Genomic DNA, 17,398 nt, shown 5'->3' with positions numbered 1-17,398 from the left:
ATGTATTAATTAATTAATTAGTTAGTTAATTAATTAATTAATTTAATTAATACATTTAAGTAAATTAATAAATAAACACATTTGGATAAATACATTGAAATAAAAAATATACATTTAAATGAATGAACAAACAAACTAGCATAAATGCATACATTAAATAAATGTACAAATTTAATTAAATGTGTACATTTTAATAAATACATACATTTTATATATTTAAACAAATAAAAAAATACATTTAAAAAAATGAATAAATACAATATAATTAAATTAAGAAATAAACACATTTGGATACATTTTAATAAATGAATGAATGAATGAATGAATGAATGAATGAATGAATACGTTTAAGTAAATTAATTAATAAACATTTGGATATATTTAAATAAATAAATAAATACATTTAAATAAATAAATAAACACATTTGGATACATTTAAATGAATGAATGAATGAATGAATGAATGAATGAATGAATGAATGAATGAATACGTTTAAGTAAATTAATTAATAAACATTTGGATACATTTAAATAAATAAATAAATAAATTTGAATAAAAAATGAATAAATAAATGTAAATAAATTAAAATATAATAAATCATTAGAGATTAGTTTTGAGATTCAATTTAAACATTTTTATCAAATCCTATAAAACATATTACACATTTTAATTTTAGGTTTGATTTAATCCAGATTAGTTTAAAAAAATGGGGAAAAAAGTATTTTTATCAGTTGATAACATTAATCTTAACAAATTTTTATAATTTAAGTGATATAAATATAATTTAAATGCAAACAACACAGCCAAATAAATAGTTGGCCTTAGATTTGATGCAATAAAGCTTCTGCATTCAATGTTGTTTTTGACATCAATTTTGTTTGAATATTTCTAAAACTAAGGTCAAGTGGTCTGAAATATTAATTATGTGCAATAGCTATATTTAGACATGATGCTTTTCTTGTCAACCAATCCAGCTGCCCAGTCTTTACCAGACCCAAACACACTCTCAGCCAAAATGACTCTGTCCAACACAAATGTTCGTTGATTTGTGAAACTATTGAATTCCATATTTGTTTGACTATTTCTTTCCACTGTATGTTTTGTTCATTTTCACACACCAATCATGATGGTCCATTTTTTATTGGTCTTATGAAACGGTAAGGTGGACAATAGTCTCTTTTGTTTACAGAAAGAAATAGCACTAATGGCACAAAAATCAAAGAATTTCTCCCCACAATACACAGCAGAAATGTTTCCCCGTGTCTCTTATTTTAATTAGGGTATGTGCGCAGTGGCAGAGCCAAAAGTCAACACAATTTGAAGGTATTCCTGTCTTTATGAGACTTTGAATTATTGATCTCTGCACAGTAAGCAAGATCGCAGCCTGTGGAAGTAGCAAAATGAGGAGCATCATTAATAAAAGATGGTGGAGGAGAGGGGAAACAGTGTTACTTGGCTTTTTTCGTCAGGAGGAAAAACAAAAAACAAGGTTGATATATTATGGTTGTTGAATCTTTTAGCTTCTATACTGTAATGCATGTTTTTGCCATTTTTTGTTCAGACATTGTCAACTGCTAAGCTTTTTTACATCAAAAAGTTAGAAGATTGCATTGCTTATTTTAGCTGGACTGCCAGCCTTAGTGCCGTCTAAAGATAGCGCACTCACACACCCTTGGGAAACAGAATTGATTATGGGATGGTTAAATTATGATTTTCATATCTCTCCTCGCAGGCAAGTACGGCCATACTTGAGCGGAGTTAAATGTGAAGGGTCTATCCTACTCTCTTCAATTACTATTTAAGGATGAGGATTGTTGTGTTAGATTCACTGCCATAAAAAAGCATAATGTACAGTAAATGCTCTATGAGAGCTCCTGTGTGTCAAGCTGGTTTTGCTTCAGGACACAGATATATATATATATATTGTTCAAAAGTAAACAAAAAAGCCCTTAAAATCAATCATTGAAATTGCAGCTTAGGCCCAACAATACGCAATTTATTGAGTCTTTGGCTTTTAAAAATGTCTTCAAAATGTTGATGCTCTAAGCAGCCAGTTTTTCACCATATATGTGACCCTGCACCACAAAACCAGTCCTGTTTCTCACAGGTATATGTGTGGCAATAGCCAACAATACATTGTATGGGTCAAAATTATAAATTTTTATTTTATGCCAAAAATCTTTAGGATATTAAGTAAAGACCATGTTTCAAGAAGATTTTTCAAGAAGATTTTTTGTAAAATTCATACTGTAACTATATCAGAAATGTGTAGAGTGCCGAAGTCATGACGTCACTTTGTAGGCCAAAACGCGGAAGTGAGTTAGTATTTTAGCACTTCTGGTTCCCTCGCTCTTAAGTCTATGGGTTTTTTGAGTGGGTTTTTGCTAAATAGCCTGAAATAAGGTCTGTGGTTAACAAAGCCTCTAAATATTTTCACGTTTTGATCTATTACATAAAACACACTGGTTCTAACCTGCTTGTGATTTTTTTTTTAACTTTATTGTGTCTTAAAAACGGCGGTTGCTAACAAGTTGCTAAAAGGGACTACATCATTTGGCCGGGACTTTAGACGTCATCGTGACAAACAGGAGCTCTCACCAGCCCGCGTTTCAATTTTGAATTTGAATTCTGTAAGTAAATGTTTAATAAAAATACAAAACTAGCCTGCGTTTCAGCCTCACGTTCTTAGAAGTTTACCTTTCAATAAATATACATAAAGTTATATATTTAGTCCTTTCAAATAGTGGTGTTTCCAAATATTGTTGTACACAGAAATCTGTGATATTACAGTAACCGATTACCAGTTCTTCATTTCTGTGGAGAGACTGTAGTGTTTTGTTTTGTCCCGAGGTGGAACCACAAGTCGTCGAATGAAAGCTGCGCTGTTCTACAGGTCCAGATTTATAGCGGTTCTCTCCTCGATATATGATCAATCGTCTAAGAAAAAGGACATACGATTGTAAATTGATACGGCTAACTTATAGCTTACGTCATTAGTGCTTCTGAGGCGGTAAAAGCACAGTTTTTTTCTGGCGAATTAACAAATGGTATGCAAACATACAATCAAACATAATACAGTAAAAGAATCTTTAAAGTCTATTTGGGGCACGATGATCAGGCATAATAGCCTAATCTTAGCCACAAATACAATAATATTAAGCTTTATATAAACTAACTAAATAATAAAAGAATAAACAAAACATTAACAAACGAGAAAACAAATCTCGGAGAGGCACGCATAAACTCAATTAGTTTCTAACATTTTTGGAAAAAACGAATGGGCGATATTTCTCATGAAAAAGTGGATAAGTGTTCATACACAGCGCAGGTCATAATGGGCGAACGTGTTTTTTAAATAAAGTTTGAGGAAGCTTGATGATGACGTAGATCCGCGACTGTGTGCTGTAGTCCGTTTATAGCCTACCCCTAGCATTTTATATCTGACGGCTTTATTTAGGCTTCAAACGGTATACATGTTGGATTCACTTGTAAAGATTATCTTGATAGACAAAACGTGTAAGGGTCATAACTCTTTGTTGAACACAGATCTTATTTTTTGCGATTGTCCAGAAGTCTATGGGGAAAAAGCATAGGCTTTTGATCGAGGGAACCCATGCGCCGCTAACTTCCGGGTTGGCCTACAAAGTGACGTCATGACTTCGGCACTCTATTATCATTGTTAATATGCATTGCTAAGGACTTCATTTGAACAAATTTAAAGGCGATTTTTTTTAATATTTAGATTTTTTTTGCACTCTCACATTTCAGATTTTCAAGTAGTTGCATCTCCAAATATTATCTTATCCTAACAAACAATAAAAAAATCAATGGAAAGATTATTTATTCAGCTTTCTGATCTCCAGAAAAAGACCTTTATGATTGGTTTAATGGTCCAGGGTCATTTATAACAGCTTTAAGCACACCTACTATAGTACAGTAAAGTCAACTTTCATTCATCACTAGGGATTTTTACACAAAATAAACCATTTTTATGATTTATTTTCACACAAAATCTATTGCTCCATTAATGTTAATATTTTTTCCTTTCATACACTATGGGAGTTGTAAAAAGCAAATGTTTTCTTAAGGTGTGCCTTTAGCCCCATTATATTTTGGTGGTAATCAACATTATTATGGGCTCTTCAAGTAAGCCGTTTGAAGAAGTGTAAACCCTTTTGCCAGCAGCGTTTACACACTTTTAACAAATACATGGGAAATAAATAGTTTATTTTTCTATCCTAACAAACTGCACACGATTATATGTTTAGGATGGGTAGGATTTCATGTCCATTTAGCGTTCTTGTTTTTAATGTGCTGTCAGAAAACACCTGCAACACAGTTGAGAACCACTGAGATAGATGCATAAGAAAGTTCATGGTGGAGAATATTATTTGGGAACTTTTTGACCCAAATTCAGCCATCATGATTGTGAATGTGCTGGAAGCCTTTCAGAATCAATGATCCCAGCTCTGGCTCTCAATTGGCATGCGTCTGTACACATTATTTATATGCTGTTCCTTTACCCTCCTCAATCATGGTCGTCTTCTGCAAGGGCAGTGAGACAGATCATTACTGTTACCTCACAGACATAAAAGTGCACTCTGCCACGTCGTTTATTAAAAGAAAGAGCCGGTCTTTTAAAGTGGACCTACTGTAAAAGTGTCACACAGTCCTCAAAGGACAAACACTGAGATAATAGAGTTCTGAAAGCTTTTACTTTATAACCTCTTGAAAGGGAGCTTTTCTGCACATTTGGAAGGAAATTTCATCATTCACAAATCATGTACTTTATCAAGTCATGTCCGCTAGGCCTGTAGCACTGTGTCCAATGCTGTTGTGTAAACGGCTGTTGTGCATTAGCACGTTTCTCTGCCATCGAGAGAGCAGTCCGCTCCATGCCTCTTGGTGTTTTGAGCTGTGTATTGAACGCAAGTTCTCTCACTTTAGCGGTCATGGTGTAAGAAATATGCTGGTGAGTGAATTATGTCACATTTACACTGTAAAGGCGGCACAGAAGCTCTTTCAAAGTGGCATTTAGGTGTCTTCACACAGGCTGTTTAATGCTGCTCAGAGGTGGCACAGCAATTATAACTGCATACTTTGATACTAGTGCATCATTTAATCTGGCTTTTATGCTGCATTGCATCTTTACACTGAATTTTGAGCTGGCACAGAGCAGCCTTAACTTGTAAAGACGCTTTAAGGGTTAGGCTGTTTATTAGGTATTTACATCATGCGTTTCAGAGCTTTTATAAGTGCTAAGTTCCCGTACGAACTGAAAAGGCCAATTATCAGCTCAACATGCCTGAAACCTGGCTTATTTGTGCATGCGTATGAAAAGTGTGATGAGATTTCCAATAGCCATTCCTATCCTGACACTGATGAAATGTGACCTATTTGAATTCTATTGAGAAAACAACTCTTCTAAATGTTATCTAGAAATGCAATCTAGAACAGCCACGTGAACCTGAAAACAGAAAACAACATCCTGCACCAACTAAGTTTTTTAAACTATTCAGGCCCACCCTTACTATATTTATCTATATGTCTTCCTGTCTGTCTGTCCCTAGTATTATTGCGCACAAAGCTGGGGAACCACTTTTAATAAAGACACCATGTGTTTGACCGGTTCCCCAGCAGTGTGCGCAATAATACTAGGGACGGACGGATGGAAGGATGGATGGCTGGATGGACGGACAGACGGACAGATGCATGGACGGACGCACGGATGGATGGATGGATGGATGGATGGATGGATGGATGGATGGATGGATGGACGGACGGACGGACGCACTGATGGATCGATGGATGGATCGATGGATGGATGGATGGATGGACGGACGGACGGATGGACGGACGGATGGACGGATGGATGGACAGACGGACGGATGGACGGACGGATGGATGGATGGACATACGGGCTGATGGATTCATGGATGGATGGACATACAGACTGACGGATGGATGGATGGATAGACATATATATATTGATGGATGGATGGATGGATGGATGGATAGACACACGGGCTGATGGATTCATGGATGGATGGACATACAGACTGACGGATGGATGGATGGATAGACATATATATTGATTGACGGACGGATGGATGGACGGATGGACATATGGACGGACGGACGGACAGACGGATGGACGGACGGATGGATGCGTGGTCGGATGGATGGATGGATGGATGGATGGATGGATGGATGGATGGATGGATGGATGGATGGATGGATGGATGGATGGATAATAATAATAATAATTCATTACATTTTTATAGCGCTTTTCTAGGCACTCAAAGCGCTTTACATAGAAGGGGGAATCTCCTCAACCACCACCAATGTGCAGCATCCACCTGGATGATGCGACGGCAGCCATATTGCGCCAGAATGCTCACCACACACCAGCTGATTGGTGGAGAGGAGACCGAGTGATTAAGCCAATCAGGATAGGGGGAAGATTAGGAGGCCATGATGGACAGAGGCCAGTGGGCAAATTTGGATGGATGGATGGATGGACATACGGCTGATGGATTCATGGATGGATGGACATAGACTGAAAGATGGATGGATGGATGGATGGATGGATAGACATATATATTGGATGGATGGACTGATGGACAGATGGATGGACGGATGGATGGATGGACGGATGGACGGATGGACGGAACGGACGGACGGACGGACGGACGAATGGATGGATGGATGGACGGATGGATGGATGGACATATATATATATTGATGGATGGATGGATGGACATATATATTGATGGATGGATGGATGGATAAATAGATAGACATACAGATGGTCAATCCATCATTATATCCATCTCAGGGCGAAATCCTCATATTAGAATGATTTCTGAAGGATCATGTGACAAGACGAGTAATGATGCTCAAAATTCAGCTTTGATCACAGGAATAAATTATATTTCAAAAAATATTACACTAGGTAAGTTATTTGAAAATGTAATATTATTTCACAATATTACTATTTTTTGCAGCCTTGGTGAAGCCGTATTTCAAGAGATACAAAAATCGTAGTCATTCCAAACTTTTGAATGATAGTCTGGCTGTGGGATGTGTGAATAACTTTTATTTATTTATATAGATTAATCATTTTTTGGACAGTTTTTTTGCAATCTCGCACAACGCTGGAGAACCACACCGTGTGTTTGACCCGGTCACCAATAATTTTCAAATCACTGATAGAAGCTCTTTTAATCAATGAGGTCCAGGTGGGATGATTACTGCTCTTTCACTTTTTTCAGAAGGTTTTTAAAAGCTGAGATCTCTGTAAAAATGAAGCCATGCCAAGTCAGATTTCAGTGAGCTTCATAATGCCTCAAATGTCACCTGAAGCAAGAGAGACACCCATTGGCGTGCTGCAGGCAGGTGTGTCATGTGCCAGTTTTTGCCAGGCACTATGAAGTGAAACCGTGTTCAGACTATAAAGAAGGCATCAGTAAACCAGCACAACAGATGGCCTTCCAAGATCTAGCTGTCCTCGGGTGACCACAAAAGAGCAGGATGGACCCGTAAGGGTGATCCGCATGCCTGACCTTCCTCCTGCCACAGGCCAGCATCATTATACGGTCCTGCCGAGGAAATGGGATCGCATCCAACAACTGTAGATGCAGCGCAGTGTCTCTGAGCTCCAAAGAAGAGCTGGGGTTTTTATCTTCTTAGTTGTGTTTTTTTAAGGCGAGCATTGTGTCATTTCTCTTACAGTACTTAGGGTTAGTGATTTAAACAAACTCTGTTTACTATCACTGAGTTTTATCTTTGGCATGTTACTCAGCCTCACCGTTGTAATGCATGGAAGTCCATTTTCATTAGAAAAGAAATGGAGTGATTAAGTTCAAACTATGAAATATAATCACATACAACAAAAAAATACAAAATACCACACACACACACACACACACATACACACATATATATGCTCATTAATGCAATTATCTAATCAGCCAATCACATGGCAGTTGCTTCAATGCATTTAGGGGTGTGATCCTGGTCAAGACAATCTCCTGAACTGCAATCTGAATGTCAGAATGGGAAAGAAAGGTGATTTAAGCAATTTTGAGCGTGGCATGGTTGCTGGTGCCAGACGGGCCGGTCTGACTATTTCACAATCTGCTCAGTTACTGGGATTTTCACACACAACCATTTCTAGGGTTTACTAAGAATGGTGTGAAAAGGGAAAAACATCCAGTATGCGGCAGTCCTGTGGGAGAAAATGCCTTGTTGATGCTCGAGGTCAGAGGAGAATGGGCCGACTGATTCAAGCTGTTAGAAGAGCAACTTTGACTGAAATAACCACTCGTTACAACCGAGGTATGCAGCAAAGCATTTGTGAAGCCACAACACGCACAACCTTGAGGCGCATGGGCTACAACAGCTGAAGACCCCACTGGGTACCACTCATCTCCACTACAAATAGGAAAAAGAGGCTACAATTTGCACAAGCTCACCAAAATTGGACAGTTGAAGACTGGAAAAATGTTGCCTGGTCTGATGAGTCTCGATTTCTGTTGAGACATTCAGATGGTAGAGTCAGAATTTGGCGTAAACAGAATGAGAGCATGGATCCATCATGCCTTGTTACCACTGTGCAGGCTGGTGGTGGTGGTGTAATGGTGTGTGGGATGTTTTCTTGGCACACTTTAGGCCCCTTAGGGCCAATTGGGCATCGTTTAAAGGGTTACTTCAGCGATTAGCATATGGCTTTGTATCAGTAGAAACCCTGGAGTATATTCAAATGAATGTGCTTTCCCCCCTCATATCCCCCTGAGACAAGAGATTTATGCATTTTATTTCTGGAAAAATTCCTCCTATGATGCAAATTGACGATATTTGCATCATAGGAGGAACGTTTGACCAAAGGCTTAAGACTACAGGCAGCAGAGGGAGCCATTTCCGCATGTTTTGAATCTGCGCATGGGGGATGGGAGATTACACTCAGCTCGCAGGGAGAGCTCAGCTACAGGCACTCATTTAAACGGAGCTATGGTGAGCAATGTAAGTCTTCTAACTTCTCAAATTAATTTCTATGAAAGTTAAGCTTGCAAAGGCATGAACTGAAACGCGTGCCAGACTGAACTCGCGTTGTGAACGTATGCCGCGAGTGTAGTCGTGATTACCTCAGCTCTCATCACGAGACCTCATCAGCTCATTTTTTTCACTTGTGCAGTTAGCGCTCAGTGCTGTGATACTCGCGCGGTGACTCACTCATTATATTGAACAGACACGTTCAGTTTTTAATTGTAGTGTCTTCTCCAACTCAGTCACTGTAATCAAGTTGGTCGCTTTGGGAATGGCCTCATAGGGCAGCGAAGCATTCTGGGAATTGTAGTCTTTCATCCCCATGAGACAAAAATAAATGTTTTGTCTTTTCTCAGTCTAGAAGGCACCAAATTAAAAAATAATTTCACATTTCTACTACATTGAGGACCCAGTTTAAATACAGATTCATCTTCCCAGCGCTGAAGTACTCCTTTAAATGCCACAGCCTACCTGAGCATTGTTTCTGACCATGTCCATCCCTTTATGACCACCATGTCCCCATCCTCTGATGGCTACTTCCAGCAGGATAATGCACCATGTCACAAAGCTTGAATCATCTCAAATTGGTTTCTTGAAAATTACAGTGAGTTCACTGTACTTAAAATGGCCGCCACAGTCACCAGATCTCAACCCAATAGAGCATCTTTGGGATGTGGTGGAACGGGAGCTTCGTGCCCTGGATGTGCATCCCACTAATCTCCATCAACTGCAAGATGCTATCCTATCAATATGGGCCAACATTTCTAAATAAGGCTTTCAGCACCTTGTTGAATCAATGCCTAATATAGAATTAAGGCAGTTCTGAAAGGGGGTCAAACACAGTATTAGTATTTGCAAGTCACATTTATGAGAAATAATTGTCACATACAAAAAAAAAAAAAAATATATATATATACATATATATACATATTATATACCATGGAACACCCCCCACACACACACACATACACACACACAATATATAGTTCCCACGTCCCTGGTAGTGTGTGCGCGCTGGCTTTAGTATTCAAGGGCACTTGTAAAACGGATGTTTGTTGTGACTGCCAGAGTTGTATGCAGGGCGAGCGCGGACGGGAAATCTATATCGTCTATATCGTTGCTTTTTTCGATAGGTATATCTTGAAAGTTCAGATCTAGATATAGATACGATAACAATATATAGTTCAGCCCTAAATCATGCTGTGTTTTATTGTAAGGGAAAGCTTAACTCAATTCAGTGTGACGATATTCGTTTTTCAGTGTGACTTGTCTTATGTTGTGTGTTTGAAATGTATGCTCAGTGCTTTTGCCTCAGTTCTGCTTCGTTTGATCCCTAACATAACAGGAGAATGTGTGTTTGAGACGAGAGATCAGTTCTCCATATCTGCAGATCCTGAGCTCTCGCGGAGGTGACCTGAGCTCGCACTGAGCCTGGGAGAGGGATTTTCTATGAGTGTTTTCATCATTCTTTGTACCCACAAATAGGGACTAGCTGTGTGATATCTAGATTACCTGGACAGACAGCTACTGCATCATATTAAAGGCCTTACCAATCTTCCCTGTCAGCCTCACCGCAGGAGCTCCACCGATAGCGCAGCCGCCTCTCTGTCTCAGACGCGCTGACTGTCATTAGTTTTGAGTTGTTTATTTTTCAAAACTTTAATTCTATCTTCACAATAGCACATCTGGCAGTGTGAGACGGTGGCGATACTTGTCAAAAGAAGTATTACTGTGACGGCTGTCAGATACTGTCATCTGCACTTCATTATATAATTGCAGTGTTGGATATAAATACGAACATATTTTAGCTGTAAAAATAGCTCTGTTCTAAAAACTGGAGCCAGCTGCCTTAGCAATTTTTGCCATTATAGATACCCATAAAGGTGCTATTTTATCATTAATATATTTTTTTGTTGTAATGTCATCTTTTTATGAATGAAGTACCATGCCACTGATGTCTAATGTTTTAAACATAAATGATAGATATTCAGCATTACAGTATAATTACAAGTTATCATCTTTTTTTTTATTAAAGGGAACTTAAAACAATCTTTAAACTTAACCCATCATAATAAATAGCAAATTTACAGTGGGGCAAAAAAGTATTTAGTCAGCCACCAATTGTGCAAGTTCTCCCACTTAAAAAGATGAGAGAGGCCTGTAATTTTCATCATAGGTACACTTCATCTATGAGAGACAGAATGAGATGGAAAAAAATCCAGAAAATCACATTGTCTGATTGTTTAAGAATTTATTTGCAATTTATGGTGGAAAATAAGTATTTGGTCATTAGCAAAAGTTAATCTCAATACTGTTATATACCCATTGTTGGCAATGACAGAGGTCAAACGTTTTCTGTAAGTCGCCACAAGGTTTTTACACAGTGTTGCTGGTAGTCACTGCTGCTGTCACTTTAAGACCGGACACACATGGTGCGGATCTGACACAAATCCCATGGACTTTGTATGATCATTATTTAAGTCATTTAAGACTGTGCTTACGAGGATACTCGACAAAGCAGGCATTTTGGCATACGTTTGTGTGTTTTTCTCTGTTCAGAGAACTCAATGCGACCGGCATGCTGTCTGAAGCGACTTACTGTGCACACAAATTTTGCGTGCGTGCGTGCGTGCGTGCGTGCGTGCGCCTCTGTCTGTCTTTCACTCAGACAGAAGTTTCACAGCCAGCATAGAATTAATGAATTAATTTTTTTACGTCTTATCATGCTTGATTGGTTTAATAGCATATAACGTGATCATATACTTTAGCGCTGCCTGATGCTGCATTATTTGCAAACGGGTCTGTCGTCAATAGTGTGTGTATCATAGAAGTCACTCACTAACCAAGCAGCTTTCTGCTGGTCACTGTGGTGAATTTGCTTGGAAAAACGTTTTCACGCGATGTGAAATCTGAGTTGTTTCGCCCTAACCTACAATTCCCTCTCGCGTGGATTCCTATTGAAACGACTGGATTTTGTCAATGCAAATTCTCCCCATCAATAGTAAATGTTTGGACAGTCGCACCTGGTTTCTGGACCAGATCTGGTATGATCACAGCTGTTTAATGTGTGTATGGGAATGTACTGTAAGAGACCCTTCAAAAAGAAAACTCTTAACACCTCAAATCCCTCTTTCTTCAGGTGGAGTCCACCCAGAGTATGATTCGCATACTTGGTCTCTCTGCAACTCTGCCAAATTACTTGGATGTGGCGTCTTTCCTGCATGTGAACCCTTTCATTGGATTGTTCTACTTTGACAGTCGTTTCCGTCCTGTTCCACTTGGCCAGAACTTTGTTGGCATCAAGACTACAAATAAGGTACCCAACAGCCAAGAAATCTCGTGCTATGCAAAATAAAATGTCTTGTATTTTAGTCTCTGTAATTATGTTCTCGTCACAGATTCAGCAGCTTCATGACATGGAGGAGGTTTGTTATGACAAAGTCCTGGAGCAGATCAAAGCGGGTCACCAGGTAATGTCCAGTTGTTTTCTTATCATTGAGCGGACAGTTTAATATATATTATAACTGGAGTGTGAGGTCAAGAACACAAAAGAGGTTTGATTGTGATCTTTCTCGTTTCAGTATTACCCTGATTCAGACCTAAATTTGTTACTTCTACTGTATGCCTTCACTCCCTGCAAATTTCCTCAAGAAAAAAAACTAAACTAAAACATGCCTCCAAACAAAAGTTCTGGCGATTTCCGGCGAGCTTTGCTACCAGGATAAAGGGATGTCCAGAGACTAGAGATGGGCATTTTCCCAAAATATTGTATTTGAATACTTGGACTTAAAAAAATCAAATATTCAAATATTTGTTTATTTAAAGGAAGTAATTTTGAGAGAGAAAAAAGATTTGTCATCAAGTTTTTGTCCCCATTTCTGAACAATCTTATGATTAGGCATTATACACAACAAGCTTACGTCATATCTTAAGGTTTTTTCAGTTTAAAACATTAAACAACATGTGTAAATAAAATATATAGATCTAAAGAACAGAAGCATTATAAGCTCAAGGAGTGTGAAAAAAAAAAAACGCTAATAAAGTAGAGCGCGATGAATGAGCGCTAATGAAGTTATCATGCCAAACGTACACATACACTTGAGTCGGTATATGGTTGTCATTTCATATTGTTTCACATTTTCATGTTGAGAAGAACAATATCACGTGGATAATATTATTCTCGGGTGAGAAAACGCGCAGACACAAATATGAATAAAAATAAAGTAAAATAAAGTGTTCATTTCGTCAGACGAGATGAGACTGAATATGTTTGTCAACTACCTTTTTTCCCATGACTAAGGCGAGACGATGACAAGACTGCACAATTGTCCAAAAATGCTGACTAAGACTAAATTAACATGCATTATTGTTGACGAAAAAAGACAAGACTAAAATGTTTTGCATTAAAAACAAAACTACGATAAAATCTCTCCTAATTTTTGTCTAGAATCGACTCTACTTTTTCATCATGAAAGAGAATATTCTGCTGTTATGCCTTCAAAATATTCTGAATGATTTTGCGCTGTTGCTCGGGTACAAAGTAAAAGTAGCTGTCCTAAATGCTACTCAAAGTAGGAGTAAAAGTAGCCCTTTTAAAAGTACTCAAGAGTAGTGAGTATTATGCTATGAATGTTATTCCACCTTATATCTATCTTTTTCTGACCTCAAAAGCAGAAATTAAAAAAAAATCAGCAGTGAATAGCAACCAGGCTAAAACATTACAAAAAATTTCCAAAAGTATCACTCAATGACACGGAGACGTGTGCCGTCAGAGGCACTGGTGCTCATGCTTACTGGAAAACTTGGGACATACTCTGCAAGAACAAAGAAATGTGTTTGTTTTCTCGAGGTGGCAAGAACAAGAATAACGTTTGTGCTGACCAGGACATGCAACTCTGACTCTGTGTTGCTTTAAGCACATCATTCTGATCATAACCTCGCTCTTTTTTTGACCATACACGTTTGCATCCCTGCACTTCAGCCAATAAATACACACAAAGCTATATTTGGCCATCTAACCAATCTAAGACCATTGTGTTTTTCGGAGGGATGGGCTTCATAGAAGAAGCAAGCAAACGAGCCGTTCAAAGGACAGAGGAGATGGCAGTGTGGAATAAAGGTCAAATATAAGAAAAATACGGCGTTTAAAAAAAAAAAGTATTAAGACATGTTATACTGCGCTCCATAAACACAACCAAGCCTAGAAAAAAACACAGAACCACCCCTTTAACTTGTGAGGTGAGCCAAATTTAAGCTGTGCGTTTTGCAATCTGGTCACCCAATTTTCCACGTTATATATAGTTCTTACAGATTTCTGCTCATTCTGAATCAGACAGATAAAGTAGCACAATGGAGCCTTTATTTATACCGTTATTCATATAGTGCTTTTTACAATGTAGATTGTTTCAAAGCAGCTTCACACTGATACAGGAAAATTATGATCTGATTTCGGCTGGACAGCCCCTCTGGAGAAAACAGTGATGTCATCGTCCAGCTCAGTCCAGCGCATCATTAATAGAGTTGAATATTTTGTGTCCTCAACTAAGCAAGCCAACAGCCAAAGGCAAAAGAGGCGATGGTGGCAAGGAACCAAAAAGAAACCTGGCTCAGTCGGGGTGCCAGTTCTCCTCCTCTCCGACGAACAGACAGTGTATGATTATGATTCAGGCAGCATTACAGGCCAGAAGTCAGATTAGGTCCGAATATTCAGGATATTTATCCTTCTGGTTGAAGAACGGAATCATCCTCCATCTGATCTGGATACGGCCTAGATCCGGCTGACTGCAGTAAACCTCGGGATAAACAGAGAGACTAACATTAGAGTAGATGTTTTTTTTCTTATGATGTAACGAGTACATCAGGTGTTATGGGAAGTGTTCCCGGTTCCGGCAGACCTAGTTAATGCAGCCTAACAACTATTTAACTGATTTTAATAATAGAAATTGATAATGTTCTGTGTGCATGTCATAGTTAAGTGATGCGTTTTCAGTCTAGATTTAAACTGACTTTGTAAATGTCTTGTACAGTGTCCCAGAATAAATTTATATTTGCTTTTCTGGAGCATAATGAATGTAATAGTTCACCCTCTTAAAACACATAGGGCCAGATTTACTAAACAGGGCAAATTAGCATGAGAGCACAATCCCATTAAAGCACCTATTGGAGTGGAAAGTTCAGCGTGTGATCTACTGACGATCCTCATATTAAAGAACTCTGCCAGATCATTTCTATAATGACCAACACAATCTAACAGTTAGCGTCTAGCGATTTAGACATGCTTTTTTGGGCAGTAAACAATGGCACAAACACCAGTAAATCGACAAGCACAAACCTTAGTAAATCACCTCCCATGATTCATTTAAATACTCTCCTCCAGTGTTGGGTAAGTTACTCTAAAAAAGTAATTAATTACTAGTTACTAATTACATCTTCAATAGTGTAATTAGATTACTGTACAAATTACTCTCTCCAAAAAGTATTTAATTACTTATTACTAATTACATTTTAATTACTTTCTAAATCCTATATCAACCTCGAGTAAAGCAATTCAAGGTTAGACATTAAGGTTAAACGGCTCTTTTAATACATTCAAATAAATAATATAAAACTACATAAATTACTCTCTTATTAACTGACCGGAGTACATAAAAGGCGAGACGGATACATAAAAAAATGCATTTTAAAGTTAGACTTTAAATGTTGATGTTAAGTACACTATTGAATTATGTATAATTATATTTAGTATTTAGTTCAATTACATCAGAAGTAACTGTAACTCAATTACAGAAAAATAAGAGTAATCCCTTACTTTGCTTTTTCAAGGGAAAAGTAATTAAATTACAGTAACTAATAACACCGAACACTGCTCTCCTCACGGAAATGTTGCGTCTGAAAGGGAAACTCCTACAAATGCATATTCATTAAGTTAAAAATAAGTCAGAAATAACCCTGTCCACGCCATTTCAGCCCTAATTCTTCACAGCGTGTCTTTAGTAAATCCCGACAGTAGTTTTTTACCGGCAAAAGAGGGTTTGCGCTGGTGCACTTAGTATATGTTTTGCTATTTTTTGCATTGCTCTTAGTAAATCTGGCCCATAGATGTTTTCATCCGCGAAGCAGGATGAGGGACGAGAGGATAGTGATTGTAACTGTCAGGCTTCAAAAAGCACATAAAAGTAATATAATAGTTCATAAAATGTATGCCATATAATGTTTTTCCCCCAACCTTCATCTGTAAATCCCAATCCTCCCTCCACAAACCCCCAAAACAGATCTCAATCCTACAGAAGTCAACACACATCACACATCGCCAGTGTTTGCTCTAATCTGTTGATTGGTTCAGTAACTAAAAATAAGAGTGTGTGAGAGATGTGTCCGTGTTGGGGTTGTTAATGTCCAGAGGACAGAGTGTTAACAGTATGAGACGTGGTGACCTCAATGCGGAGGATGAGGGAAGAGCCTTATTTCCGCATGTCCACGGACTGCATGTATCGCTGTCTTTGATCTGAGCACCTGATCGTCATTTGTCTTCTTGACTATGTTCAGGAAGTGTCTTCTCAAGGAGAAACACAATGAAAGGCTGTGAGCAAGGCCTTCTTGGGAAGGTTTAGCGGTTTAATTGAAAATCATCATTCCTGTATTCCAGCGCTGAAGGTCACAGGCTCTGCGGTTGCGGTGCTGTGCTGTGGTATATTGTGCCCTGTGCCTCGTCCTGAACTCAATTTCTAAATCTCATAAATCTCCAAACAACCCCACTCTTACCACCGCATAACCTCCCACCTTGCAAATGCTCTGTGCGTCTCCAGCTTGCGTCTTCTGTTTGATTTATCTGTGTTTTTTTGTGTAGTTTTTAGATGCTTTCTTCCTCTAAAGGCCAGGTTATACATTCTGGGCATGGACATAAGTGCAGTATATACAGTCTAATCTAATCTTACACTGTCCATCAGTTTAGAGGGGCTTCATTTTCAAAACTTCATCTGGATCAGGTTCAGAACGATGATCAAAACATGGAGTAGATCAAGTCCATCAACACCCACAAAGCTTCACAGTCCTATAGCTCTTTGTGGGTTCAACATTTCATTATTTCATTCAGTAACTTAGGCAGTTTTGCTGTTGCATGTCTGATGTAAGGCTGCCCTCAACTGAAGATTTTTCTAGTCGCGCTAGTAGTCGTTCATTTAGCCATTAGTCAACTAATTGTGCGTTTATATTAACGAGCCATAAATCATAATAATTTAGCCTTTAATTGCCTATATAGAAAACAGCCTAATCAGTGCTCAAAGGCATGCATAAAGCTCACCACAGCGCACCCGGCTAGCGTAATGATTATGAATGTGGAGTGAGAAAAAC

At 38.3% G+C, this 17,398-nt stretch overlaps 1 protein-coding gene across 1 annotated transcript in view; it reads left to right on the top strand.

Moving 5' to 3' along the window:
- The window catches only part of ascc3 (activating signal cointegrator 1 complex subunit 3), a 327,642-nt gene that overhangs the window by 138,300 nt on the left and 171,944 nt on the right, over positions 1 to 17,398 (top strand). The window contains exons 12-13 of the mRNA XM_067449368.1: positions 12,189 to 12,365; positions 12,448 to 12,519. Of these exons, the coding sequence (XP_067305469.1) occupies positions 12,189 to 12,365; positions 12,448 to 12,519 (249 nt within the window). The remainder of the gene's footprint in view (positions 1 to 12,188; positions 12,366 to 12,447; positions 12,520 to 17,398) is intronic.

Source organism: Pseudorasbora parva, chromosome 7 (genome assembly GCF_024679245.1).
Source record: "Pseudorasbora parva isolate DD20220531a chromosome 7, ASM2467924v1, whole genome shotgun sequence".
Lineage (NCBI taxonomy): Eukaryota > Metazoa > Chordata > Actinopteri > Cypriniformes > Gobionidae > Pseudorasbora > Pseudorasbora parva.
Note: the sequence above shows the minus strand (reverse complement) of the source record. Positions and strands in the feature narration are given on the sequence as shown.